The sequence below is a fragment of the Apteryx mantelli genome, chromosome 3 (assembly GCF_036417845.1).
Source record: "Apteryx mantelli isolate bAptMan1 chromosome 3, bAptMan1.hap1, whole genome shotgun sequence".
Taxonomy (NCBI): Eukaryota; Metazoa; Chordata; class Aves; order Apterygiformes; family Apterygidae; genus Apteryx; species Apteryx mantelli.
This window is the reverse complement of record NC_089980.1, coordinates 58,333,732-58,360,721: the sequence shown is the minus strand read 5'-3', so window position 1 is coordinate 58,360,721 and position 26,990 is coordinate 58,333,732. Positions and strand designations below refer to the sequence as shown.

Sequence of the window (26,990 nt, the reverse complement as noted above, 5' to 3'; positions counted from 1 at the left end):
TGTGACAAGACTTGCCCCTCAGGAAGGAGGGCCATTCAACATCACTAAAGACTAGCATCTGAGCCCCTAAATTCCATTAATTAAGTTAAATTATTAAAGACACAGAAAATTCTGCTAACAAGAAGTCAGTGTGCTTGCTGATTACTCTTATTCGATTTGGTTCATAAGGGTTGCTGGGGGAGCTGTGAGCGAAGACCAGCTGATTTAAGCTAGTGCAGGTTCTGATCTTTGCTGACTTCAGAAATGCACCAATGAGAGCTATTTCTGGTGTAAATGAATTGAGAGTTTGGCTTATGGGGTTAGAACTGGATAATATGATGACAGAATGGTTTTATAAACATTTATTATTCAAAATCTCTTCTGGAAAGGCGAATATGCCTAGGCAATTATCTCACTTTAGCTGCAGATGAGCAATTTTGATGCAGTTATTATGCACCTTCAGTACTACAAAGCTTTCAGTGCCATTCCCTTTGAAAACGTATGAATTATACAGAATGACAAAACTAATGAACTATAGCATCTTTTTCCTGTCAGCTGTACAAGACTTAGTAGGTACCATGAGCACACTTCATGTAGAGAAGTCGGTTGGTCACTGCTGGTTAGGCCAAAGTCAGGCAAAAGCTATGCTTGCAGCTTAATACAAACTAGCTATCTATCTGTAGTGCTCAGTAGCTGAGTTACTTGAGGAAGGAAGATTTGCCATTGCACATTCAGATTGTGACATTATATTGACTAATAGACATTATTTGTCTTCTCTTTTTCAGATTTCCCTAGCGAGATGTTCCTACATGTGCCCAAAATCTGTGGTTAATTACTGTTCCGCGCTAGACAAAGGCTTTTTGGCTAATGAGGTTTCAGATACCAGCAGTGTAATAGTGGAAAGTATCTAAAGCCACATTGATGGATAGACCAATTTCTTTCAGTAGAATTGCTGTGAACGAAACACACTTTTTTCCATTTTCTTGCAACCACTTGTCTCCAGTTGCTTGCAACAAACATATCTGGGAAGCCAAGTGTTAATTTTTTTGAATCATGAAAACAAAACAAAATTTAAGAAATTTAAAGCAGCAGACAATATTTTCAAACCTGCCAGCCAAAGCTAGCTCCACAATTAAGTATTCATATAACTGATACAATTTTCAAGAGGAATGTCCTCATTATGATTCCTGTTTACCTAAAAATAAAGCCAGTTTGACGTTCCCTTTTGAAAGATCCCAAGAAAACATCTTTAACAGTTTGGTAAGTTCTATTTGAACATACTTAAGAAACAAATCTGTTAACACATAAAATAGCTTTTGCTGATATGATTAAATCTTCAGTAGATATTTCTGAGTTACTAGTTTGGATTCCTATAATTTAGAAGACTCTGTGGCTGTTGTGCCTTGATCTTGGCATCTCACATGTTAAGAATCTGTATCTAGTCACACGATTCTTAACATTAGCTGTAATACACTAAGCAAGCTGTCATTTGGAATAATATATGATATACTGATCTAGCTAAGCTTTCAGAAGAAGATGTGGTGTTGCTACACAAACTATTGTTTGTATGTTGCCCAACAGTTAGTTTTAAGTTTTGACAGAGCTCATGCAATCTGCTCCCATAACAGGCTGCATGTGCCCCAGCAACTCCTACTTCCAAGCATGCACTAATCACTTTTTCAGGATGTTCTCATTTTTCACACTCCTGACAGCTCAGTTACACACTGTTTGAAAAAACACCTCCTTTGGTCTGAACATCTCACTCATTCTGTTTGATGCCATCTAGTTCTTACTTCACCTTTTCCATGCCATACAAGATTTAATGGCCCTTTTTCATATTCCCTTATGGTTATCCATTCTACAGGATGAAGAATCCAGCTCTGCTATGAAGGCCATGTCAAATTTGGTAAGGCTGAAAGTAACAGCATTACAGAAATCACTTGGAACTACAGAAGAGCATGGCTTTGCTACATGATTGCTTAAGTTGTTTGAAAAATCCATGAAATCAATATAGCTCTTTATTTAATGCTGTAAGACTTTCAGAGGGTTGCCCTTAATTGCTAAAAATTTCATGATCAAGTGTAGATCTGTAGGTACATTAATGGAAGGGAGGTGACAATTTGAGACATCTGAGGGCCCCTCCAACCTGAATTGTTCCATGACTCTATGACGTGGCATTCAGCATATCGTAGTGAGATGATCTGACAACAGCAACCAGTTGTTAGATAGTGAAAATAACTGGCAGCATTAATGCCGGAGCTTCCTTTTTATGCAAGGTATTATTAAGAGGTACTGAAAGTAGAAGTGCAATTCTGGCCTATTTTCTAATGTGTTATTTAACAGGACAGCTGAATAATTTTCATAATGATCCATAGTTGGAAATGCATATGCATTCCAGCTGAATGCATAAAAAGGTAGACTAATCCAGAAAGCTGGAGTTTCAATGCAAAAAAAGCATGATCCAGTTCTCATTTGGCCTGAGTGGCCTGTCCTATGGATATAATGAAGAGACTTAAGGAAAAAAAACAGTATTCTGGTTAAGTAAAACATTTGTTAGATGTGATGCAAGGACAAACACCAGATGACTTGCAGGAACAAGGTTCTATTGTAGCGAATGGATGTGTGCTTACACCATCCATGGGCACCCTGTCTTAGCAACGTACTACAGAAAGGTTAATACTGCTCTGTCACTGAAGGGGCATTCACAACGACTTGTGGTGCCTGGGCTTTAACAGTTGTTTCTGATGAAAGAAACTGGGGGTGTCATCACTCATTTAGACTTCCAGGGGCCCATTCACCTAATGGGAGCCTTAGCTTTTTACTGACAAAGTGAAAGATTTTCAAAGATAGAAAGGAAATGTTACAGCATTCTCTACACATTTGCAAAATAAGCGGCTTAAGCAAATAAGCAAGCAAACATCCAACTCTAAAGAGAAGGAACATGATTCAGAAATCAAACCACGAGCAACCAAAGCCAACTTCACAGAAACCTCATTTAAGAGAGGGAAACAAAGCAAATGATAAAGCTAAACGCAAGTGTTTCAGACAGAGTATGTGGGCAAGAGTTCTGTCAGAAATACGGGAAAGAGGGAATGGATAAGAAAGCCACAGTGAACTTGATCATTACAGGCTTGCTCAGTATAAGAGGCCCAAATGACATGGTAATGACCCTAAGGGCATAAAGTGTATGAGGCTATTTCCTTCAAACTCACTGAGTTTCAGCTGATGCCACAGATGGACAAACAGATTGCCAGGAAGGTTGTTTCTTCTTCTTAGCTAAACTGAAGAGAAGCAATCTTCACTAACTGCCTTCTCAAGCAGGCAAATCAGGTAACAAAACCACATTTTGCTTGTTTTTGCCATTTTGGATGGCATTTTGCACGATTCTCCGGCAGAAAACCACCATTTTGAAAGGTGTGTTAGTGCTGGAAAACATGGGAATGGCTGTAGATCTTAGCAAGTACATATATGAACACATCTGCCCATCGGCTAGTATCTTACCGTTGTTTCCCTCCAAAAATCTACTGATGTTCACAGGCAATATTAAATAACTGCTTAGCAGGATTTTCCAATTTACAGCACCCTGCTCATATACCTATGCTGCTGCCAGCCTTCATCTTTGGCTATTTCTTCCCTTTTACTAGCTATAGCTCTGATTAACAAGCAAGGGTGGCCAGCTCTGTCAGATCCTGACTGAACAGGATCTGTAGCCAGGTACTTGTGCATTTATATGAGGCTGTCTTTTAACACAACCAGAAACAATGCTGGGAACTCTGGACTCAGTCCATAACCACTAGGCAGCTGGACAAAAAGGTTTTTTCCACTTCTGTAGTACTGCCAGCCTCAAACACTTCTTACTGTATCATCTATCTTTACTGAGAGCTGTTAATTACAGCTACAAAGTCTGTTACCATACAAGCACCTTGCTTTTTAAAGCAGTTTTAAAGGTAGCAGCCCTTAACATATTTTGACGCAGATTGGAGGGGGGGAGGGCAGGGAAATACACTTCCTTATCACTGCCTCCTGAGTTTTGTTGTTGTTTTTGTTGCTGCTGTAAACAACATGGGAGAACCTGTCTAGGATAGTCCTCATTTAGTAAATTTGTGCACTGGGTGTCAAAATAGTTGATGCGATGACTAAGGTAAAACACTTTGTGCAAAAAGAGCAGCCATGACCTCTGCCTTCCTTCATGCTATGACGCTTAGAAAAACAGCTTATACATGCTCACTCAGCTTTCTGATTCTTTCTACACACAGTAAACACAATCACACACTCTTTCCTGGGTCCCTTTTTTCCCCTCTGCCAATCATAAAATGCAGTTACTTTTCTGTTTGTGCATGTTGATCGTGCACTGGAGGCAGGGAATGGATGAGTTGACCTCTGAGGTCCCTTCAGTCCTGCTTTCTTTGATTCTGTATTTTCAGTTATGCAGTATGGGTGGATTTGCTCATGAGGTCTCCTGAAAAAACTGTAGAAGCATGGAAGTTCAGCACCTTGCTTTCCTAACCAGAGGTAGAGCAAGTTAATGAAGTGCTATTAGCCTAAAGTTTAAACACCAGCAGAGATCATTCAGTGCTGGAAGACATTACATTCTTTCAAGCAAGAACATCATTACAAAAAGACACCGTTTCATCGCATGTGCGCTGTCTTCAGATAACGAGAACAATTACTTCTGTTTCTAGTCCTTGCCTCAAGCACCACTACCTCATATTAGGTATATAATATAGTTATTTTAGAGTATCTGTTGGAGATATGGAAGAGAGAGCATCTTTTATTCTACCATGAAAAATTAATGGGACAACAAGACAAAATTACAGGACACCATTTCATCTAATCATCTGTGGAATGGTTTTGCAAACCAGGCTCAAGGATAGTTAAAGAACATGCATTTCTTCTGATCAGGAGCACCTAGTTTCTATTCCCCATTAGCCCTCCAGAGGGCTATAAAAGCCAGACGAGGAGATCCTCACTGGAATAAGGATCTTCAGATTAGGAGAAAGCTTTTCACCAGACATGAACATTAAGCTCTTTTCACTACATCATGGTCTGAACTAGGGAACCAGGGAACTACAGGCCAGTCAGCCTCACCTGCATCCCTGGAAAGGTGATGGAGCAGCTCATCCTGGAGGCCATCTCCAAGCATGTGGAGGACAAGAAGGTGATCAGGAGTAGTCAGCATGGCTTCACCAAGGGGAAATCATGCCTAACCAATCTGATAGCCTTCTCTGATGGAATGACTGGCTGGGTAGATGAGGGGAGAGCAGTGGATGTTGTCTACCTAGACTTCAGCAAGGCTTTTGACACTGTCTCCCATAACATCCTCATAGACAAGCTCAGGAAGTGTGGGCTGGATGAGTGGACAGTGAGGTGGATTGAGAACTGGCTGAATGGCAGAGCTCAGAGGGTTGTGATCAGTGGCACAGAGTCTAGTTGGAGGCCTGTAGCTAGCGGTGTCCCCCAGGGGTCAGTACTGGGTCCAGTCTTGTTCAACTTCTTCATCAATGACCTGGATGAAGGCACAGAGTGCACCCTCAGCAAGTTTGCTGACGATACAAAACTGGGAGGAGTGGCGGATACCCCAGAGGGCTGTGCTGCCATTCAGAGAGACCTGGAGAGGTGGGCGGAGAGGAACCTCATGAAGTTCAACAAAGGCAAGTGCAGGGTCCTGCACCTAGGGAGGACTAACCCCATGCAGCAGTACAGGTTGGGGGTTGACCTGCTGGAAAGCAGCTCTGCGGAGAAGGACCTGGGAGTGCTGGTGGACACCAAGTTAAGCATGAGGCAGCAATGTGCCCTTGTGGCCAAGAAGGCCAATGGTATCCTGGGGTGCATCAGGAAGAGTGTTGCCAGCAGGTTGAGGGAGGTGATTCTCCCCCTCTACTCAGCCCTGGGGAGGCCACATCTGGAGTACTGCGTCCAGTTCTGGGCTCCCCAGTACAAGAGGGATGTGGCACTACTGGAGCAAGTCCAGCGAAGGGCTACAAAGATGATTAGGGGACTGGAACATCTCTCTTATGAGGAAAGGCTGAGAGAGCTGGGCCTGTTTAGCCTGGAGAAGAGAAGGCTGAGAGGAGATCTTATCAATGTGTACAAGTATCTGAAGGGAGGGTGTCGAGAGGATGGGGCCAGACTCTTTTCAGTGGTGCCCAGAGACAGGACGCGAGGCAACGGGCACAAACTGAAACACAGACAGTTCCATCTGAACATGAGGAAATACTTTTTTACTGTGAGGGTGACAGAGCACTGGAACAGGTTGCCCAGAGAGGTTGTGGAGTCTCCTTCTCTGGAGATATTCAAAACACGCCTGGATGCAATCCTGTGCAATGTGCTCTAGGTGACCCTGCTTGAGCAGGGGGGTTGGACTAGATGATCTCCAGAGGTCCCTTCCAACCTCAGCGATTCTGTGATTCTGTGAAATACCATGGGAATCTCAAAGTACATTCTCAAGAAACTGAGAGGCTGAATTACAAGGGACTGGTTTCCTAAAAAGGAACCCCAACCATTTTCACACAGAGGCTAAGACATAAGCTCTCACAGGGAGTGTTAACTACCTGAATAGATGGAATTAACAAACTTCTGAAACAGAATTTTAAAGAAATTCTCTTAAGGGTGTTTCCAGGAGATGGGAAAAGCTGGGGGCAGGTTTAGAAAGGGAGGTAAGCATAGAAATGCCACTTTATGTGCCTGACACCCACAAGCAAGCTTCACACAGTGGGAGCTACCTCCACAGAAGTTGGGACTTGGGCATTAATTTTTGGGCACTCTACCAGCCACTGTCATCATCAGCCCTGATTTAGGTACCAAGATCCCCTACTGGGCATATGGGGAACAGAAAAACTACCAGCTTGTACAGGGGTCAGGGAGAAGTTTTTTAAACTTTCCAGTAGAAAACATCAAGAGTAGTGCCACTTCAAATGTGGTTAGGCATCTAATTCTGGGATGGGCAGAGGCCCCTCTCTGTACTTGGGGTCCCCAGCTACAGATTTCCCTGAGCAAGATGTCTTCAATACAATCAACTTTTCTTCCAATAGAGGGGAGAAAGTGAGAGACCTACTACTAACAACTAAAGTTTGGTGAACAGACTTTCTCTTTCTTTCTCCTCAACCTTTCCTACTTTTTACCTCACCAGTTTCCTAGTCTTTTTGCATCTCCTCTGTAGGCATTTACCCTCCCCATGTGTTTTGCGAGGAACCTGGGCATTGAGGTCCAAGCTGGCAATGCTGCAATATGCAGTAGGGCACTGAGGAGCCAGCTGAGGCAAATTTCCTTGCTAATCTAACCTCTGGTGATGTCTCCAGTGCGTAGAAAAGACTTACGTGAACAGGAAGATACTCCAGAAATACTCTGAAGCCTGAGGACTACATATTTTTGCAAGAACAGGCATATTGTGAGCACATTATAGACAGCTGGCTGAGAAAATTTTGCACCAGGAGTCACAGAGAGCCAGAAACCATAACATTATTCATTAATCACCTGAGAGAAGTCTCCCCAGGGAAACAGCTGAATTGATGGCGTATATGATAATTTGGCAATAATGCAGCATAGCTCTGCTAGGACCTTTAGCAAAAGCAAAAATCTCAAGCTAGTAGTTAGGTGCTCCCTCCAGAATTTCTGTGGGGGATGTGCTGTGATCCTTAGGACTCCCAGCCTGTTGGGATGCACAGTATCCTCACAAGGAAAGAGAGGGGCTCCAATGGTTTTCATCAGGAAGCAGTAATTTCTCAACTTTGAGAAACTGAAGTTAACAACAGCATCTATTTGAGCAGGAAGGAAGGAAGCTAGACATCTGGCAACAGAGTCCCAGTGAGTCTTTCCAGCTGCAGAAACAGCATCCTTCTGGGTCATCCAAAAAGAGGCAGAAAATGGTCACAGAACTGGTGAAAAGCAAGATGGCAGGAAAGTATGTGGGTTAGGTGGTTATCACAGTAAGGCTGGTGCCCCTTCCTTTGCCTCCCAAGATGACAGCAGATAACAATTCTGTGACAATTTATACAAATGAAGCCAAACAGCCATTTTTTTTAAAGACATTTCCTTTTGCACAATACATTTGCATTAGAACCCTGATATTCCCAAAGAAAATATGCAACCGCTCATCCTTGTTATGGCTCCTATGCTGGTGTAGGCCACATGATCAAGCAAAAAGTTTACTGATTTCAATTTGGCTTCAGCTTCAGCTGAGTTAAGCCCAAATGAATACTCCATGCCTGAACTTGACTCTGTGCAAAGCAGGTAGGGCATCTGACAGATGCCCTTCAGCATCTCCCTTACCACTTACACCATGCTGTTCCATAAAAAAGCTTCACTACTACTGCTACCTAGTGCTTGTTAATAGTACATTTTGGTCTTGTTTTCAGCTAAAAGTACTGGGAGAAGAGTGCAGAATCAGTGAAAACAATCTGAGAGAGGATACAGTTGTCAATGAATAACACACGACCAACAGTAGTTGAGACACCTGCAGTAGAAATAGACAACCAGAAGTGTGATAAACAATTTGCACAATGTATCAGGCATTCTTCTATAAGAGTAAGCCCCAGTTAGTTATGTGAGGCAACAGTATACTCATCTTCTTTTAATTAATTGCTTTGATCCCAAGCACAAAGATAAGTTCTGACAGACTGGTGTGGAGACCAAAATGATTTAATTTAGAGTTACTCCTGATTTGTATCTGTCTAAATCAGGTAAGAATCAGATGCTGTATCTTTTAACTTCAAGCATTCTTTTTGTTCTTTTTTTTTCCCCAATGAGCTAATGTGAACTTGAATTGTAAAATAATTTTATTTTGAGGAACACAAAGTAAATAAGTATTAGTTTCAGGCTGATATAGTGAATTAAAAATAGAATTTATAAATTGAAAGCTTTTGAAAGGAAAAATACATGATGCTCCATTGGGTGATATTTGCTAAAACACTTGTATTCATCATGTCTGGACGTTTCTGTAGCTTATTTATGACTCTGGTAATACGGTATGTTCTGGTGGTGATGTTCTCACCTAAGTAGCAGCATAAATCAGGAAGATGCCAAAAGTCAACCACGCTGCAACATTTTAATGCCATTGGATAAGAGAGACTCATGAATACAAAATGTTTAAAATCAACAGCAAAAAGGTATCCACTCTTGCCAAATCAGGCTCTGACCTTATCCCCGCTTAGAGTTTTGTCATGATCAGGTGGTTACCAGCACCTGCGTGGCTGAGTTCCCTGACTGCTGCCACAGAGGAGCGCAGTGTTGATGGTTCATTAAGTGGCACTTTCATGCGAGTCAAGATGGGGATGCTGGACTAGTGTCTCATCTCCTCCATGCAGAAATGTGTATGAAATATATTTAAAAATTGGCCCACATTTTCTTGGACATTATGTGAAGCTAAGGCACTGATCACTTCTGGCCACAGAAGATCTAAGTCTCAATTCTGAATCCCTATGTATATACATCAGAGGTGACTCTTGTGAAGTTATTGTATGTATATCAGAGTAAATAAGATCACATTAGTCCTCTTCCATTGCTACCTCCAGTATTTTGACTGAGTTCCAAAGAAAAAACTATATTTCAATGTTACCCTCAACTTTTTTCTTTCTTTTCAAAGAAATACCCACAAATTCTGAAAGATTAGTGGCAGCTAATTCAGGGGCAGTACAGAGACTGATTCAGTGAAAAAGAACATGTTAAAACATGTTCAAATGTGGACGTAGATCAGTGCCAGATATAGGAGATGATTCTTTCTTTCATTCACCAGACACATCTGCTTTATTCAAGGCTGTAGAAGAGATTCCTTTAGCCCTATTGCTGTATGCAATAAAAATCATGATCTAAAAGAAAACAAATAATCAGGCAAACCATTCTGTAAAGTCCTGCTCTTTACTTGTCAGAAAACTGTTAGGTAAAACCATACTGTCAAAATAAATAAGCATTCTGAGGAATTCTGCTGCTACTGTGTGCACAGAATCCCCAGTTGTTCTCACATTGGTATGCAAAGAGCGAATCTGTGTAAGAGCTATGATATGTTGTCTCCTGCCTAGAAATACGCAAAGCTAAATAATATCTTACAGAGATTTTAATTTCATCTTCCCTATAGCCAGGGAGTTTTAAGCTCCAGTGCTTTTAATTTATGTTACCTCATAAATTAGTAATATAAGTATGATGGAGGAGAGCTCATCAGATTGAATGTGTCATTTTACAAAGCAGTTTGGAAGCAAAAAGTATGAAGACAAAATGAAGTACTCTCAAATGATCCATTAGGCCCATAAATCATTACATGTGTTATTTCTGGACTGGACAACACTTTAAATTAATGTTAATCTAGTTACTGTAATTTTATTTTAAGCTGGTGAGCACTCGAACAAGAAGTAAGAGGGTGGAGGTAACCTTGGAGTGCTCTTCTGTGGCCTGTCAGAATTTTCTGAGTCACTTTACCAAGAACGCAGTCTCATGCGACCTGTACATGGCCCATCATGGGACAAATTCTCCCTGATATACAGTTTATGCATAACTCTTAAATTTAATGGAGCTGCATAGGGAACCTAGAATAGTTTGTACATGAACACATGTGTTTTGTTCTGCCTTGATTCATCACCAAAAGTACTGATCCAGAAGAGATTTTATTCTTTGTCATGTTCTGTCTGGATACAATTTGGAAACATCCAACATTGTCTCAGTGGAGTTATGAATGACTCCCCCACCGTGCTGCAGACAAAACTGTTATTCTACTTGAGCTTACACAGAAAGCTCCTTACCATGCACTAGGGTAGAATCAGAAATCCTTAATACTTTACATTATGGTTTAATACTCAAAATCTTATAAGGAAAATTAAAAAATCTCTTGTTAAATGTAATGTGCTACTCTAAGGTTTTGGTGCCAAATTTATTACCAATATATGTTTTAAAAAATGGGGAAAAAAACTGTACAGCTTTAAACTGATTTGTGACTGCAGCAGGCATGTTCTTATGTGAGATTACAAAGCATACAAAAATTATATATATGGCATAGTATGTCTCTGGAATAGCAGCGTTAATTAGAATATGAATTTAAAACCATACTAAGGTTTTTGGATGGTATATTTAACTAATCAGGGTAAGCATATATCTGTACAAGAGGGCAGACTCCTTTTTCACTGTGATTACATTTTATAATCCCTCTTTTATGTATTTTTTCCTCATGACTGTTGTTCTTTACATATCCTTTAACTGTAAAAGGTTTATAGCATCATAACTTTTCCCAGCTAGCTTTTGCCGAGCTCTCAACAGCTGCTATCAAAACTTTTAGGAAGAAAGGGAAGACAAGGGGATACTGGAACGTAAAACTATGCCAAAAATATGCTTTAGAATATTTTGCAAACATTACCTCCTCAAAAGCCAGCAGGCCAAGAAGGAGCAGTGAGCACAGGTGGGGCCCAGCGGTGAGAGCGCTCAGCAGGAGAGGGAGCCAGGCTCTGGGCGAGCTGCTTACCCCGTGAGCGCGAACAACACAGGCACCTTCCTCCTCCCGTGCTGGCTGCCTATACAAGTGGCAGGGGCAGATGTGTTTCATAAGGAATGACTACATGCAGGGATAGCTACGTGTGCCCAAAGCGCACCTGCTGGATCAGGCCCCGCAGCAGCCGTGCCCTGAGTCTGCGCCTGTATGAAGGCACTGCTGGGCTGCGGTGAGGGTAGGGGCTGAGCTGCCCGCCTTGCTGAGAAGGAGACAGCTGTGCACGTGTCCTTGGGAACTCTGCTGCCAAGAAAATGTTAGTGCCTATGGATTTTAGAAGCCTATGTAGTTAACACATGAGAATCCCTTCATTTACCTTACTAATGAGGTGACTTAGACATCTTAATTCCACTTTATACTCTCCTGTTTATCTCCTTGCAAATTCCTGCCAGAGAGCTCAGACAATGAATAAAATATAGATGAGGATGGAGGATAAAATTAGAAGCAAGTGACTGAGCAAGTTTCTTGTTAGTTCCAGGTCAGAATTGTCTTACTTTAAGCACTCTGAAGCCCATGCAAAGCCTTCCTAACATGTCTGACTGTGCCTAGAGTACAACCTTTCCTGAAGACAGTGATGCCTCACATACAGCTGCAAAGTCTCAACATTGATATCTATATATGCATATATATATGCATGTATGTAAATATACACACACATATATAAATATAGAAGTATGCAAAAAGAGGGAATGATTAAGAAGGGATGCTGGGCTCCAATGCTTGTGTGTTCTGACATGTGCATATGAAATCTCAGTCATAATGGAGAATGCAGATGAACAATAATTCTTACTATGGTAAGTCTTAGCACGGCACCACTGAAAAATCTCGGTTTAGATAATGGACATACCGAGGCAGACTCTACATAAACACATGCTAAGGGACAGTTCTCCCTCTGAAGGACTGTACCATCCAAAGGAACAGCAAGTGTGAAGGAATCAGGTTTGCACAGACTTGCTCAAAGGCACACGCCACATCTGCAGCAAAGCTAGGAAACAAAGCCAAGTCCGTACCCTGAGACCAATAAAAAAACCCTGCAAATTAACCCTATTCAATTTGCTACTCAGACACACAAATGCACGTTCTTTACTAAGCCTGCTGCAGGCATATTTGTAGTGATGTTCCCCCCTACATCCCAAATAAGCTGTAAGACTTGCACCTGCTGCTCAGCTCAGTCATCAGTTAATTAAATGGAAGACATAAAATTACCAGCTGTATCAATTAACTGTAGCAATGAAGAGTATAATGCTCTGGTTTTAACCCCAGGAATATGGTGAACCGCAACTGCTCACCCCAGAATTATCAGTATTTAAAACACTATCTGAGGGAAGCTGAAAAGAAATACTTACAAACCAAAGAAACTAAAAGGTAGTTGTTTTGGGCTAGCATTTGTTATTACTTTTAGATTAAACTGTTGCTTTTTATAACCTCCATACTTCTCTCATCTGAGGCACCCATGTTTGCTATTTAGTAAACAACAAGTAGAAACTGAAGTCTGAAGTGCAAAGCAGGAAACATGGTATCTTACAGAAATTTCTTTAAAACTTCTGAGTGCTGCTCTAGGACCTGCAATAAACAGTGAAATCCCTTTATCCACAGCCCCCTGATGATTTAGAAGATTAAGAAAATGTAACGATAGGTAAACAGCACAGTTTTAATGTTTATAATCTCAACACTGGTAATCTAAGGTATAGCATTTCATGAGTACCCTGATTTCCTTGATTTTTCCTTTCGTGAGTTTCTGCCTCACTGCTGCACAACTGGAGGCTGAGAACTGTGTACTTCTTGCTGTTCACTTTCTGAGCAACTTCATTAAGGGACATGAGTCCCGCTGCGTAACAGAAGGGGAAAGTGTTGTTCACAGTCTTCTGTGTATAGCAGAGGCTCTCTGCCATGGGGCTTCTTGATGGCTGATTTATCCCACCTGTCCCAGGCACCTCTCCTGACCTAAAACTAGATGAGAAGAAGGAGCACTTGCCAGGCGCACTCTCGCAAGCAGCTAGACCATCCTCAGCCCTTCATGGAAGTTGGGCACTCAGGGATTTTCATGAGAGGGTTTACACTTCGTAGGTTTAGGCTTGCTATAAAAAAAGAAAGGTGTACTGAAGATGAAATGCTGTCTTCAGTTATGACTGTGCTTCCTCTCAGAAATAAACAAAATAGCTCAAGCATAACTGGGATCAGAGTCTGGCCTTAATGTCAAGGGCATAATGCCAGGAAAATACCATAATACCTGTCATTTGGCTATTCAAGGAACTGCACTAGTACCGATTTTGGAAAGAGCAGCTTTCTTAGCTTACTCAGAGATTGCCAAAGAAATCAGCTGTATGGTAGAGGAAGAATGCCAATAATAAAAAAATGATGGTCACAGAAGTCTGGACAGAAAATTATTGAAAAGTAATGACTGAAGGTGCAGACCTTCATTAAATGACTTACATGTATTGGAAATAAACCTGGACTTCTTACTGTTCGAGTCAAATTGTATTGAGAGTAGTAACATACCACCTAGCAGACTGCACAGAATGAATTCAGAACCACCCTTTAACAACACTGAAGAGGAAAACAATTGCAAGTTTGTTTTAACAGACTGATCCGAGTAAAATGTTTGCTTAGAGATACAGCAGCATGCAAGTGTCACAGGAGAAAAAACAAAAGCTCTCATACCTGTATCTTTGCTTTGGAGACTGCTTTTCAGCTGACTTAAAAACATGTCCAAGATAATACAAAGGAAAGAATAAAAAGTTCCAGTTTGTTGCAAACCATGTTAGAGTGAAGGGTGCATCAAATTTCTTAAAGGTCAGTTTTGCAAGCTGGGTTGAACCTGACCAGGAGGAACAGACACCCAGGACCACAGCGACACCCCAGAAAAACTTCTTGAGTTGCATCACGGAGCATTTCCAACAACAGCGGTTCACCCTTCCACTGCCTTCTGCCCCAGCTTGCATCTGTGCTTCTGCTGGGGCTGGAGACTCCCGGGAGCGCTCATCCCCTGCGGAGAAGAAAAAACAAGGCTTACAAAGGAGAACCAGGCAGCAGTTCAGTTTTCAGATCCTGGGTCCTTTTGAAGTCATGCAGAGCTCTACCGCAATGAAATACAGATCCTGCCACAAAATGTCGTTCATTTTTAGATCATCACAAAGCATCCAGCCCAACTGAGGCACAATTACAGTGTAAATAATAATTATTACCTCTAGATTTAGGAGCCACTGGGCAAAATGGAAAGTGAAATTACATGTTGTTCTGATGTACATGGAAAGATGTAACAGACCACTCAAACTGATGCTGCTAGGACGTGCAAATGAATGCAAAATATGGCATTGAGTTTAATAAAGCAGCAGAGAGGATTATAGCAACACTTGCAATTATTATTGTCTTGTAAAATATAGAATTGGGCAGCTTATGCAACATGGTGTTTCTTTAAGAGGAGAGAGGGGACAATGTATTTATTCTTGCAGCTAAGCGTGATCACTGCAAAGTAAGTAGCATGATTAATGCTGCGCTTGGATTGCCAAGCATGCCAGTAGTCCCTAGCAAAACCACCCTTTTGAGGCTGTAAGCGATTGGCAACAATTAGAGAAACCCATCGGTGCTCTGAAGAGCATTTCAGAGCAGGCAGCCCTAACTTCTCCTTGAGGCCTGCACCAACCATGGCTCAGCACCGTGCCTTCAGCTTTGCCCTGGCATAACTGAGCTGAGGACGTTGCTCGGGAAGCCCGGTTTCACACGCGCATTACTCCTGATCCCGGTGTCTGGGAGGAGAGATCTGCACACAAAAATTCCTTCCTTATACTGATGGGAATCAGTAGTTTGAACGGGCAGTATTTTAATACCTCTTATTTCATGTTAACCTAATTTTGTATTTGTACAAGCTAATACATTAGTAAACAAAAGGTTTATGCCAGGGGAGAGAACCAATTATTTATTTATTTACAGGTGAGAAAGGTATGATCTAAGGTAACAGTACCATAAGTTTGCCCAGTAAAGCTGTATTTTATAACAGAAAAACAACCCAATCATATTGAATACTCAGAATGGTTTCCAAAACTGTGGCCTCTATTTGGTATCTTGGGATCAAAAAAGAGGCATACAAGAGTACAGCAGCAAAGGTACAAATATCTAGAGTTTTCTTGGTGTTTTTTTGAGTAGCTTTAAAAGAGGAGGGGACTTTGATGATCTCTTCACTTATTTCAGTTTTCAAGAGAAAAATGTGAGCAGCTTCCCACACAAACGGAGATGCACCAGCAGGCCAATGAATTATCCAAAGTTAACATGACATTGTATTAGGCATATATTGAAAAGGTTACAACCTATCTGCTAAAAGTTAGAAGTTGCTAGAAATAAAATAGAGCTGTCTGTGAAGCCTTTGTTTGTTCAAAATCACTTTAATACATTTTCTTTACATCACTGCATGTAGCTAATGTGTCTTGCCTCATTCATTGCATAGACTGGTCAGAGTTCAGCTTACAGAATAACAGTACATTTATTTCTCTTAACTTCACAAAGTAATGTGCAGCTGCCAGTGCTGTGTTTACTGTCCACCACACAAATCCTGCAGTGATTACTGAATCTTCAGCTTCCCTGCAAACTTTTGCAGTGAGCCTTGGCACTGCAACACCAAACACTTTGCACACCACAACAAACTGCAGAGAATCAGCAGGAATTAGGTACCCAGACTTCTTTGAGAATCTAAGCCTTGAGGAACAGACCCACAAAGCAGTTCTTGTCATCTCAATCTAAGCAGTGGAAACTCCGCTCTTCCCCCAGATTTAGGGGCCAAAGCAGCCAGTAGAAGTCACAGGAGTACACAAGTGGTAAGGACAGCCCAGGTCCTGGCATCCAACCCTCTGCTGTCACCTCCCCACAGTGACAGTGGGCTGTCCTTCTGGCATGCTTCCTGTGCAACCAAGGGCACATAAAAAACAAATCCATGAAAACCCAGATGTTAAGTGAAGAGCCATCTCAACTAGCCTCTACGAAAGGCTTAGGACAGGGTTTGTGTCACTGTTGTAGTGCAAAAAAGTGCCTTTCTTCACTCACAGTTAACGTCTGTGAAAGGGCTCCCAAAGTTAGACAAAAATCTTCGTTCTTCCAGAAGACAGCCAGAAGAGTATTCTTCATTCCCTTCTCTGCACTTATTCCCGCAGGATGTGGGAAACCAGTATTTAACCCCCTCCTGTCAAAGATATCTAACACGAGGGAACATGCCTTAAGCCACTAGGGTATATGACATCCCAAGATGGGTCTGCACTCTGAACCACAACACTGAAGCTGTAATGTTCTTCCTAAATTATGAACTGGCCACTGGGACAGCAAGATAACATGTCTGACCCTCTGGCCCAGTAGGTTATGGCACTCACTGAGTATGTGGACACTATCACAGGTACACTATCTGATCCATCAGACACTCAATAGAAAATAATGCAGTGTTTGGTGGACACCCTACAACGGACACTGTGGTGAGGATCTTCTCCCCACCAAGGGCTCAGGGCTGCTGTCCCGCTCCCCTTTATACTGTGCAAATACTCATGAGCCAGTCTGTTCATGTGGACAGCTCATGTGCAAATATCACTGTGTCTTATGTCTATTCCATGGCAATTATTCTCTATGAAATAAAGCAAAATTTTACTGATATTCTCAATAGTCCATAGGCAAAATGACTCATCCACATCCATTTAGCCTTGGGTTAAATACATGAACAGAGATGTCCACCCTCTGCAAAAGACAATCCTGCATTTACCACTTTACTTCTAAAGTGATCTTGCAGCTCAAGGCCTAAATTTCTAGGGATGTTCATTCTTTGGTAATCTAATTTGCTTGCTGGATGGAGTATAAGCTTATCCCAGGCCTGAGGGGTTCCATGATGACGGACTGAGAGAGCCCTATATTGTTTGGTAAAAATCATTGCCCTAGTGATTAAGAGTTATAAGCTGGGACTTTTTAAACTGTCCTCCAGTGAAACTTCACCATGTGTGCATGATTTCTTGTGCTCACCACTGAAGGCTAGATGCTAAATGGTCATAGCCTTTCCCTGTGGATTCTGCACTGTCCTGGAGGAAGCCTGGGACTTATTCTGTCCCAAGAAGCTGGATTGTCTTTGGAAGTTGTGGTGGCTATAGGAGAGGATATAAACCCATGTGGTCCCATCTTCTCACTGTTCGGGACTTTCCTGGCAGCTGACATGTGTAACACCCAGAGCTGTAGCTTTCCCTGCCTAGTCCCTATGCCCATCTGTGGGTGACACCAAACCCGCATACGGATGAGAAGCTCCTCATTCTCTTTCCAACACTGCACAAGGGCTGGCTGGTACCAGACTCCAAATCAATTTAGGGATGGCAAAACTGCTTTCCAGAATGGATAAGGCAGGGCATTTAGGAATTCTATTTCTGGGTATCCTCCTCCAGACTTTCAGTGTGCTTGTTCCTTTGCCCTTTGCAGCAGGCTGCTCTCTGTGCTATGGTATCCCCCAAAAGAATAAACCAAGATGCTGAGATAAAGGAAAAATGCTTTATCTTTCTTTTACTAAATTTAGCTCTTCACTCTCCCTTTTGTTTGTTCATTCTCCTGTTTCATTAGTCCCAGCTGGAATCATTCCTCTCTTCCTCTTAGCCCAACCTCTCTCCCGTGGTATTCAGAAGCAATGGAAGGAAATCACCTCCAGTGCTACTGCTAATGCCATTGCCCACTAAGATGCCCCCCAGAAAACTGCCCTCCTTCTGTGTTCCTCTGTAAGGGGAACAATAAGGGTGAGACCCCTCTCAACTGACTTCAGGCACCTGCAGTAGACATCTATACCTGAGCTCTCCAGGCTCTCTGCTGAGTCCAAGGAAACAAACTTATCCCTCCTAAGGTATATGCCTTAGATGAAGTGCCCTTGCTTGCTAACTACAGATGCTTGCACTGGGTTAGAGGAAATCCACCCCAGTAGTAGTATCACCTTTAAAAAGCCTGTCTAGACCACTTCAGAAGTGTTTTAAGGCTTAAATCTCTTGTGCACGGCTAGCCCATGAAATTAGCCCCCCTCACCACAGGACCACACTGTACCTCATTGTATAGGCTAAACATGTGATATTGATAGAAACCAAGGGTGTCATTCATCTTAGCAGTTTGAGACATCTGCTGTGCAGACTTGTACATCTGAGACAGTCATTTACACTTTCTGCATAGTTAGTAGACAGAAAAAAGCATTTCCACAGCACGATTTATCTCATCCTGAAGCAGATGATTAAAACAAGCCAGATGAATCACCCTCTCCAAGTGCTTGTTTCTCTCATCAGCTCTAAATAGTCTTGGCCGACAAGCTCAGAAGTAGGTGTTCCTTCTGTAGGTGTCTGAAGCTGGGTGAGATGAGTCCTAACACTGCTGTCAGGAACCCAGACTAAAGTCACTGCAGACACTGGAGATAACATTGGTAGGCTCAGAGGTGAGCCCCTCAACACAAACATACATAGCTGTCATCAGTGAACTGCTTTAGCTGTTGCCAGCTAGTTAGCAAATGACTGAAAGAAGTATTACAAATGTGCAAGATGCCCTTGCCAATCCTTCAGAGCAAGAAAGTGACCCTCACAGACTAAGGTCCAGTCTATTAGGGACTGAAACATGTGCCTAATGATAATGTACAATTCCACCAGCTTCCCCAGACTATGAATGTGCTTGAATGTAAGCACATTCTTACACGGCTTTTTAAATTAGGGCTTCTGAAAATAATTTTGACAAAAGGAAGAATCCTCACAGGTCTCACTGACAATGACAAATGAGCCATCCTCAAGGCATTTGCATTTTGCAAGCCTCTCAAATGTTTTGTTGCTGTTTGAGCATTGCACAGAAGAAGTTTGTAAAGCTTGCAAGAAATAATATATGCTCATAATAAATAGGAGAGAAGGAGCTGAGGTACACTCCTGAAGAAACCGCCTGACCCTCACAACAGCTAGAGCTCTAGGTACCTGTAACATGCAGGGGGATCAGAACAGGACAAGATATTTTCTCACAGCCTTGACTGGCATGTACCCTCCTCTTCACAGAATCACAGAATCACAGAATCACTGAGGTTGGAAGGGACCTCTGGAGATCATCTAGTCCAACCCCCCTGCTCAAGCAGGGTCACCTAGAGCACATTGCACAGGATTGCATCCAGGCGTGTTTTGAATATCTCCAGAGAAGGAGACTCCACAACCTCTCTGGGCAACCTGTTCCAGTGCTCTGTCACCCTCACAGTGAAAAAGTTTTTCCTCATGTTCAGATGGAAGCGTCTGTGTTTCAGTTTGTGCCCATTGCCTCGCGTCCTGTCGCTGGGCACCACTAAAAAGAGTCTGGCCCCATCCTCTCGACACCCTCCCTTCAGATACTTGTACACATTGATAAGATCTCCTCTCAGCCTTCTCTTCTCCAGGCTAAACAGGCCCAGCTCTCTCAGCCTTTCCTCATAAGAGAGATGCTCCAGTCCCCTAATCATCTTTGTGGCCCTTCGCTGGACTTGCTCCAGTAGTGCCACATCCCTCTTGTACTGGGGAGCCCAGAACTGGACGCAGTACTCCAGATGTGGCCTCCCCAGGGCTGAGTAGAGGGGGAGAATCACCTCCCTCAACCTGCTGGCAACACTCTTTCTGATGCAGCCCAGGATACCATTGGCCTTCTTGGCCACAAGGGCACACTGCTGCCTCATGCTTAACTTGGTGTCCACCAGCACTCCCAGGTCCTTCTCTTCAGAGCTGCTCTCCAGCAGGTCAACCCCCAACCTCTACTGCTGCATGGGGTTATTCCTCCCCAGGTGCAGGACCCTGCACTTCCCTTTGTTGAACTTCATGAGGTTCCTCTCTGCCCACCTCTCCAGCCTGTCCAAGTCTCTCTGAATGGCAGCACAGCCCTCTGGTGTATCAGCCATTCCTCCCAGTTTGGTATCATCAGCAAACTTGCTGAGGGTGCACTCTGTCCCTTCATCCAGGTCACTGATGAAGAAGTTGAACAAGGCTGGACCCAGTACTGACCCCTGGGGGACACCGCTAGCTACAGGCCTCCAACTAGACTCTGTGCCACTAATCACAACTCTCTGAGCTCTGCCATTCAGCCATTCTTCAATAATTACAACATGAAGAAAAAAGTGGGAGACAATTAGTTCCAAAACAATTACATAGCATTTACAACTATACCTCAGAATACACACGTTGATTTCTGGTGACAGCTTTCTGGATACAGAATACTGCTTGCATCAGTAGGAGACTCACAAACTCTTCAGAGCATTATTAACCCATTTCTCTCTACCACACAAACTATGCATTATTTAGCCGCTCAGGATTTTTGAGCTAAGCTATTAAAAACAGCTGAGGCATCATCCTGTGAAGAGAAGATCAAGGGCCAAATCCACAAAGTGGATTATGTCTCTAACTGCCACTGTAGTTGCCTAAATCTGATACGTTAATATTTATTCAGATATGTTGTCCAGTCATCTCCTTCACAGTTGGTCAGGTTAAAGAGTGAAGTCTTAGGGAGTCATCTGTCACCTGGCAGATCATCCAGTAGCTAGGGCAGCTTTCTTATGCTATTGTCAATGATGGTCTCACCTTTTGCTGACCGTCCTCATAGCTCATCTTAAGGAACTGCAATATTTTATTTCAGAAGCCAGCAATCTCCCTGTACTGACCTTTCCAACTTCTGCTGCACAGAATAGTAATGAGAACACACACAGCCTAACTTCTGCATCAAGGGACATTTCCATCTTCTCCAAATTAGCTATAGCTTTGCCAAGGCTGCTTGCACCAGCTGTTTCCTTCTTGCAATCCCTTTAGAGCTCCTCAGATGCCAAAATACTTGCTCCTGGGCATGCCTAAGTGCTGTGAGTCCTAAACAGGTTTGCACCTCTCTTACATCTAACCCCTGTCAGGATTCAGAGACATTTCTTTGTATCTGTCATCTTAAGATACAACTCCAAGAAATATTTCCATTCTATATTCGAAATATACACTAGAACAAGGCCTAGAATCTGACCTTTTTTCTCTTCTTGGCAAATGATCTCCTCACTTAACTCCTTCTCAATAAACAAGAGATATTCTGCCCTCAGTGAACCAGCATTGCTAAGATCAGTTTTCCTTTCTAGCAGGGCACTGGAGGGCCTGGAGATTTGGGCACCCTCCTGGGCTGGAGGTAGTCCTGTTCCTTTGAGCACGGGGGGGCTCCCATGGCTAGGAGAGAGCACTCCACATTGAGCTACTGAAGAGGAGAACCTGCTCCTCCTCCACTTTCTGAAAAAAGGGTTCAGCCACTGAGCTGCCAGCTGAACCGTGAAACAGAGTGGTAGAGAGAGTGAGCAATAGTGGGGAATGGGCATCCCAGCATGGCATGATGCACAGGCCTCCGCTCAGTGTTACCTGCGGGACAAGCTAGACTTACACAAGACTTACTGGTGTTTTTTGAAGGGGTCGACATGCACATCAACAGATGAGATGAAGTTTTTTCTTTCTAGGTTTTTAAGATAGTCTTCTGACAAAACCCCACTCCAAAGGCTCTTAAGGAAACTAAAACAGCCAGGCAAGGTGCTGGAATGGAGAAATGCCTCAGTACAAAATAGGAAATAGGGTAGGAGTACATAAAGCAACAGAAGGAAGTAACTGCAGTTCTGCAGAGCTCTGCTGGGGGATCTGCACCACTCACTGTGCTCATAAGTAACCTTGAACAAGGAGGGGGGCAGTGAGGTGACCAAGTCTGCTGATGAACTGAAGTTATTCAGGGTAGCAGAGCTAAGGGCCAGCTGTTAGGGACGAAGGGCTAAGTGACTGGGTCGTAAAACGAGACGTGTACAGATAAAGAGGTGCGGGTTGGAAAAAGCAATCCTCGTGCTGCACACACAGTGACGGCCTCTGGCCATTTCCACTAGGGAAGCTGGGGTCTTCCCAGACCATTCCACGAAAATGGCAACACAGTGTTCAGGAGCAGCCACAAAAAGCAAGTTAGTTACTAAGAGTTATTAGGAACAAAACAGAAAACAGCAAAATAACAGCCATTTCCAACATCTGGGGAATTTGCAAGGGTCAGCACACCCATAGCGCAAGGGATGTGTCTCATGCTGGAAAAACCACCTTGCCAGTCAGCCTCACTGAACTGGAGACTGGATAAAGAGACAAGCTGGACAGGCCTTTTGTTGGACCCTGTATGGTGGCTGTTTGTGTGGAACTTGTGCTTAGGTACCTAACCATAAGCTGTGAGCTCTATTAGGTGGCTAGCTGATGGGACTGTAATGCATAGCGTTGCAATGACTATGGCTTGTCTGTGTATATTATCCCAACTTTATTTCCATGGTTGGTGCTGAAGGTCTAATGGACCAGTATGATATTTTTCAGTGAACACTGGCTAATGTATCATAATGTAAAAATGACAAAACCCCCATAACCATTATTAAATCACTTTCTAAATGAGTATATTAGGTCAAAATGGCATTGCACATATGTTGATTTTTAGACACTATTTGGGAATCTATAAAAGATTAAAGCACTTTCTTTAAATACCTTGCTTTTACAGACAGATAAAAATAATTTTACTTTATAATTTGATCATGAAATAGGATGACTAAATAAAGAATAAATCAATACAGGCATGACCTAGCAAAGGTATGTACCACATAATGTGAAATGAATGCAAATGATGATTAGGTGGGTACAAAATATAAATGAATTTAACAAAAGAAATGAGATGATAATTTTAAAACCCAAAGTAAAGGTTATTTTAAAGAAAAAAACAGGGAATTAACCTATTAGGTCAAAAAATCTGAATTTGCTTGAGGCTACAGAATAAATTTCAAGAGGGATGTAGGTATCTGTAAATGGGGAACTCTGTAAGAACACAGGTTCAAAACAAGAGGAATGCAGTCTGAGTTCAGACCCTCTTTTGTTATTGGAATTAATTATATAAATTAATTAATTAGACAAAATAAAGTGTTATGATAATCTATGCAGGTTATTCAAATTTGATCTGATCATCTCACCTTAATTTCAACAGGGTAAAAAATAAGTCTATTGGCTCCTAGGCAATCAAGATGACTCTTCTGACCTCTTGTCTGTGGAAATTTGTGCTCACACCACTGATATTACCTGATCATCTAACTTCTGTGTAGCTTAACTTGTGCTAAACAGACATGAGCTTCCTGTAACAGATACTGCTAAACCCTAAAGTGCTACTCACAGTTTTATCATTTGCTATCACTAATACACACAGACACAGAGTGGTTGAAGTTGGAAGGGACCTTCAGAAATTATCCAGTCCAGCCCTCCTGCTCAAGCAGGCTCACCTAGAGCAGCTGCCCAGGACTGTGTCCAGATGGCTTTTGAATATCTCTGAAGATGGAGATGCCACATCATCTCTGGGCAACCTGTTCCAGTGCTCACCAATGGTTATCATATATTAATTAATGGTTATCATATATTAATTCTTGTTTTGTCCTTTGCTAAATACTAAATCTAAGCTTACTAAAAGAATTAGAATTAAATAATAGGTCTGCAGATATGGTTGCATATACACTAAATTCTCCTCCCTGGGATACATACTCCTTTCTCCCTCTGTCAAATATTCCCACGAAACTTCCTGCAAAATATATATTCTGATTCCCATTTGTGATACAGGAACAGCTGATAAATTATCAGCTCCACACTGCAGCAATTTGGACAGTAATCCAAAAAAAGGGATGGTTTAATTTATCCTCAGAGGCAACTGCTTAGAAATTCTGTTAAAAGTGCTGCACTCAAATGGGTATCATTAAAACATGATATTCTGCTTTGAATTTTGTGGGTTTTTTTCCCCCCCTAAATGCTCTCCTTTGTATTTTTAATCAGAATGCATGACTGGAGTCCAGAGTGAAAATGAAAATACTGGAAGTTTATTATAGTATCAGCATTATGGTACTGCAAGGTTGTATCAGGAAAACATGTAAAGAATAATCCTAACTATGAGATACATATTCTTGATAGTATGGAAGAAGAGATATTTTCATATTTGTTCATTACTCGTCATTCCCTTCTTAAATAAAAATTGGATTAAAGCTTACAGCAAAATATCTGGTTAGGTCAGTGGGAGTTTTGCCATTGCCTTTGAGGAGATCAGAATCTCTGTGGAAGCAGAGCTTCCACCAGAACAAAAATAAGCAATGACTAAAACTGGATTCTGTGGGCAGCTGTGAGTTGGAGTCTGTGTCAAATATGACCCTGAACAAAGGTTTGAGAGATGATAGTCTGTCCTGGTTAAAAAGAGACTGGATTCTCTACAGGAAGCTATTACATTAATTAGCCAACAGTTTGAGCGCCACATGGGCAAGAAAATGTCTTCCTTGAGTAATAGCTTAATCTCCAAGGGAATCTATTATCCACTCAGCTATTTATACTGATATAAATAACATATATTTATATCAGTACATATATACAAGCATTTATGCTTACTGATAAGTGAATTTGTGCTAATTGTGCAGCCTATGCTGGCTGCATTTTATCAAAACCAGGACAATGTTATTTCTCCCTTTTAGAGCTTTCTAAAATTCCCAACTGCTTGATGGTTAAGTACATATAGTTTCAGATAGAACATTTGCTGCAGTCTATTGGTTTCTTACATACTGAATTTTAACTCCAGCTGATTGTTTTAAGATACAGAGTTAACCTGCTATTGAACCTACACACAATGTTTTTTTTACGTCCTAAATTCAGAACGAGACATTTGGACTATCTGGTCTCTATCGACTAATAACCAGACATTACAGTGGACCTGACATGGACTTGAATGGGCTCACAATGGTCGGAGTAACGTGCATATATCCAGCAAAGCCTCCACATGATTTGCTGATCAAAGATCGACCAAAAGAGGGAAGAGGAATGTCTCCTCACCTCTCACCGGCAAGCTCAGCAGAAGCTGGGTGTCCTTTCACAACAAGGCTAGGCTTGGCTACACCCATGTTGGTGGCAAGGCACTTGGTATAAGTCCTAGCAAAAAGCAATTACATGCGAGGATTCTAGTTCCCATGTTCTCTCTAATTACTGCCTCTTCCTCTTTTCAGTGAGAAAGGCTTTTGCAACCTGCTATTCCTCATTTGTTTCAGTCAGCTATAGAAGTCAGATTCATACTTTTTTCAGCCATAAATACAATGCTATCCTTGCTGCGAGCTGCACTAGGGAATCTGAGGTGACCATGGAAAAGGTATTTCAAGATCATATTCCCTCATTTCTGTTTTCTCCATGGCTGAATTATGAGGCTTATGGGGCTCACAGTTTTTTTATTGGACAAGTTTGTTATTTGGCCAGAAATAGTGATAATGAGCAAAACATATTCTTGTTACTCCACAAAGAGTCAACATATAATTTGTCTCACCAAAGGGTGCTGGATCCCATGGAGAAGTTCATGCCTCTAGTAGGACTCATAAGATTTACAGGAGATGCTCTTTCTGCACTATGACAAGGCAGAGCAGATTGCAGTTCCATGGCTGGTTCCTGTAACTGAACAATTAATATTGGAGGAGGTGCCTGGCTTCTCCAGTTAATGGTGCCAACACATTTGGTGGCTATCTCTGCCTAGAAGAAAGCTATCATACTCTGCAGTGCTAAAAATGCCTTGTTTCCTGTTGTCTTTGATCTTATGCTGCAGTTACTGTCAGCAAAATTCAGTGAAGATTACAAAGTAAATTACTTCATTATTAGCCAAATCCTGTCTTCCACAGGATGCTCTCCAGGTCTGAAATGGCATCTCACAGTTTATAATTAACAAAGATTAACCAGGCTTTGGACTAAAGGTTGGGGATGGTACTCCAGCCAAGCTGAGGGAACTGTTTAGTATATAACTTGCTGCACTGAGTATAATGGAAGACAGCCATAATATAAACAATATTATGCATGTGCCTTATAACTGGGAAATTGCTTGGAAATAGGTGCTGAGCTATCATATGCTTTTCTGTTGAGCTTCTACAGTCTTTTCTGAACTCCAGCTCTTATTCTGAACAGCTTCTATGCTATAAATCCTTCTGCCTACAATTGTCAGCCATTAGGAAAGAGGTACCGAAATTTCTTTTACAAGATTAATAAAATGAAAATAGGAGATGATGAATGGTGCATTCTGGTGACTTCATGTTTCTTTTTTACTAGTCCTCGTTCTGACTTTTCATGGGCGAAATCTATAATTAAATAGATGGACTAGTAATCTGCTTTTTTTTGAGAGTATATGCCTAAATTGATTCAAGATGACTAGAAAATGCATCTTGCTTCATTTAGTGGGTGAAATGTAAGGATCTGTGATCTGCAGAAAGTCTGAGATGATCCAATGGTTGCTGTTATTTTTAAGTCCTGCCACTGTAAATGAAAATATCTTTTGTCTATCGTATGTACATATTGGCTCCTTTTAGCCACTGAAAGTAAGGAACCTTAGATGAATCTTTAATAACTTATCCTTCTGCTTCACGATGCATTAAAGTTCCTACTTTGGCATTATCTAGCAGTTTGGTAACATCAAAATGGTAACAACAAAATATTCATTTTATTTTGGGAGGGGACATATAGTGCAGAACGAACGGGTCACCTCTAAGCCTATAGCCTATGAG

General features: G+C 41.9%; 1 protein-coding gene across 4 annotated transcripts in view; it reads right to left on the bottom strand.

The window, feature by feature from the left end:
* SLC35F3 (solute carrier family 35 member F3) overlaps positions 1–26,990 on the bottom strand; it is a 193,385-nt gene that overhangs the window by 46,175 nt on the left and 120,220 nt on the right. For all 4 annotated transcript variants that reach the window (XM_067294735.1, XM_067294737.1, XM_013945479.2 and 1 more), the window contains one exon: positions 14,105–14,429. In XM_067294735.1, coding sequence (XP_067150836.1) covers positions 14,105–14,429 — 325 coding nt within the window. The remainder of the gene's footprint in view (positions 1–14,104; positions 14,430–26,990) is intronic.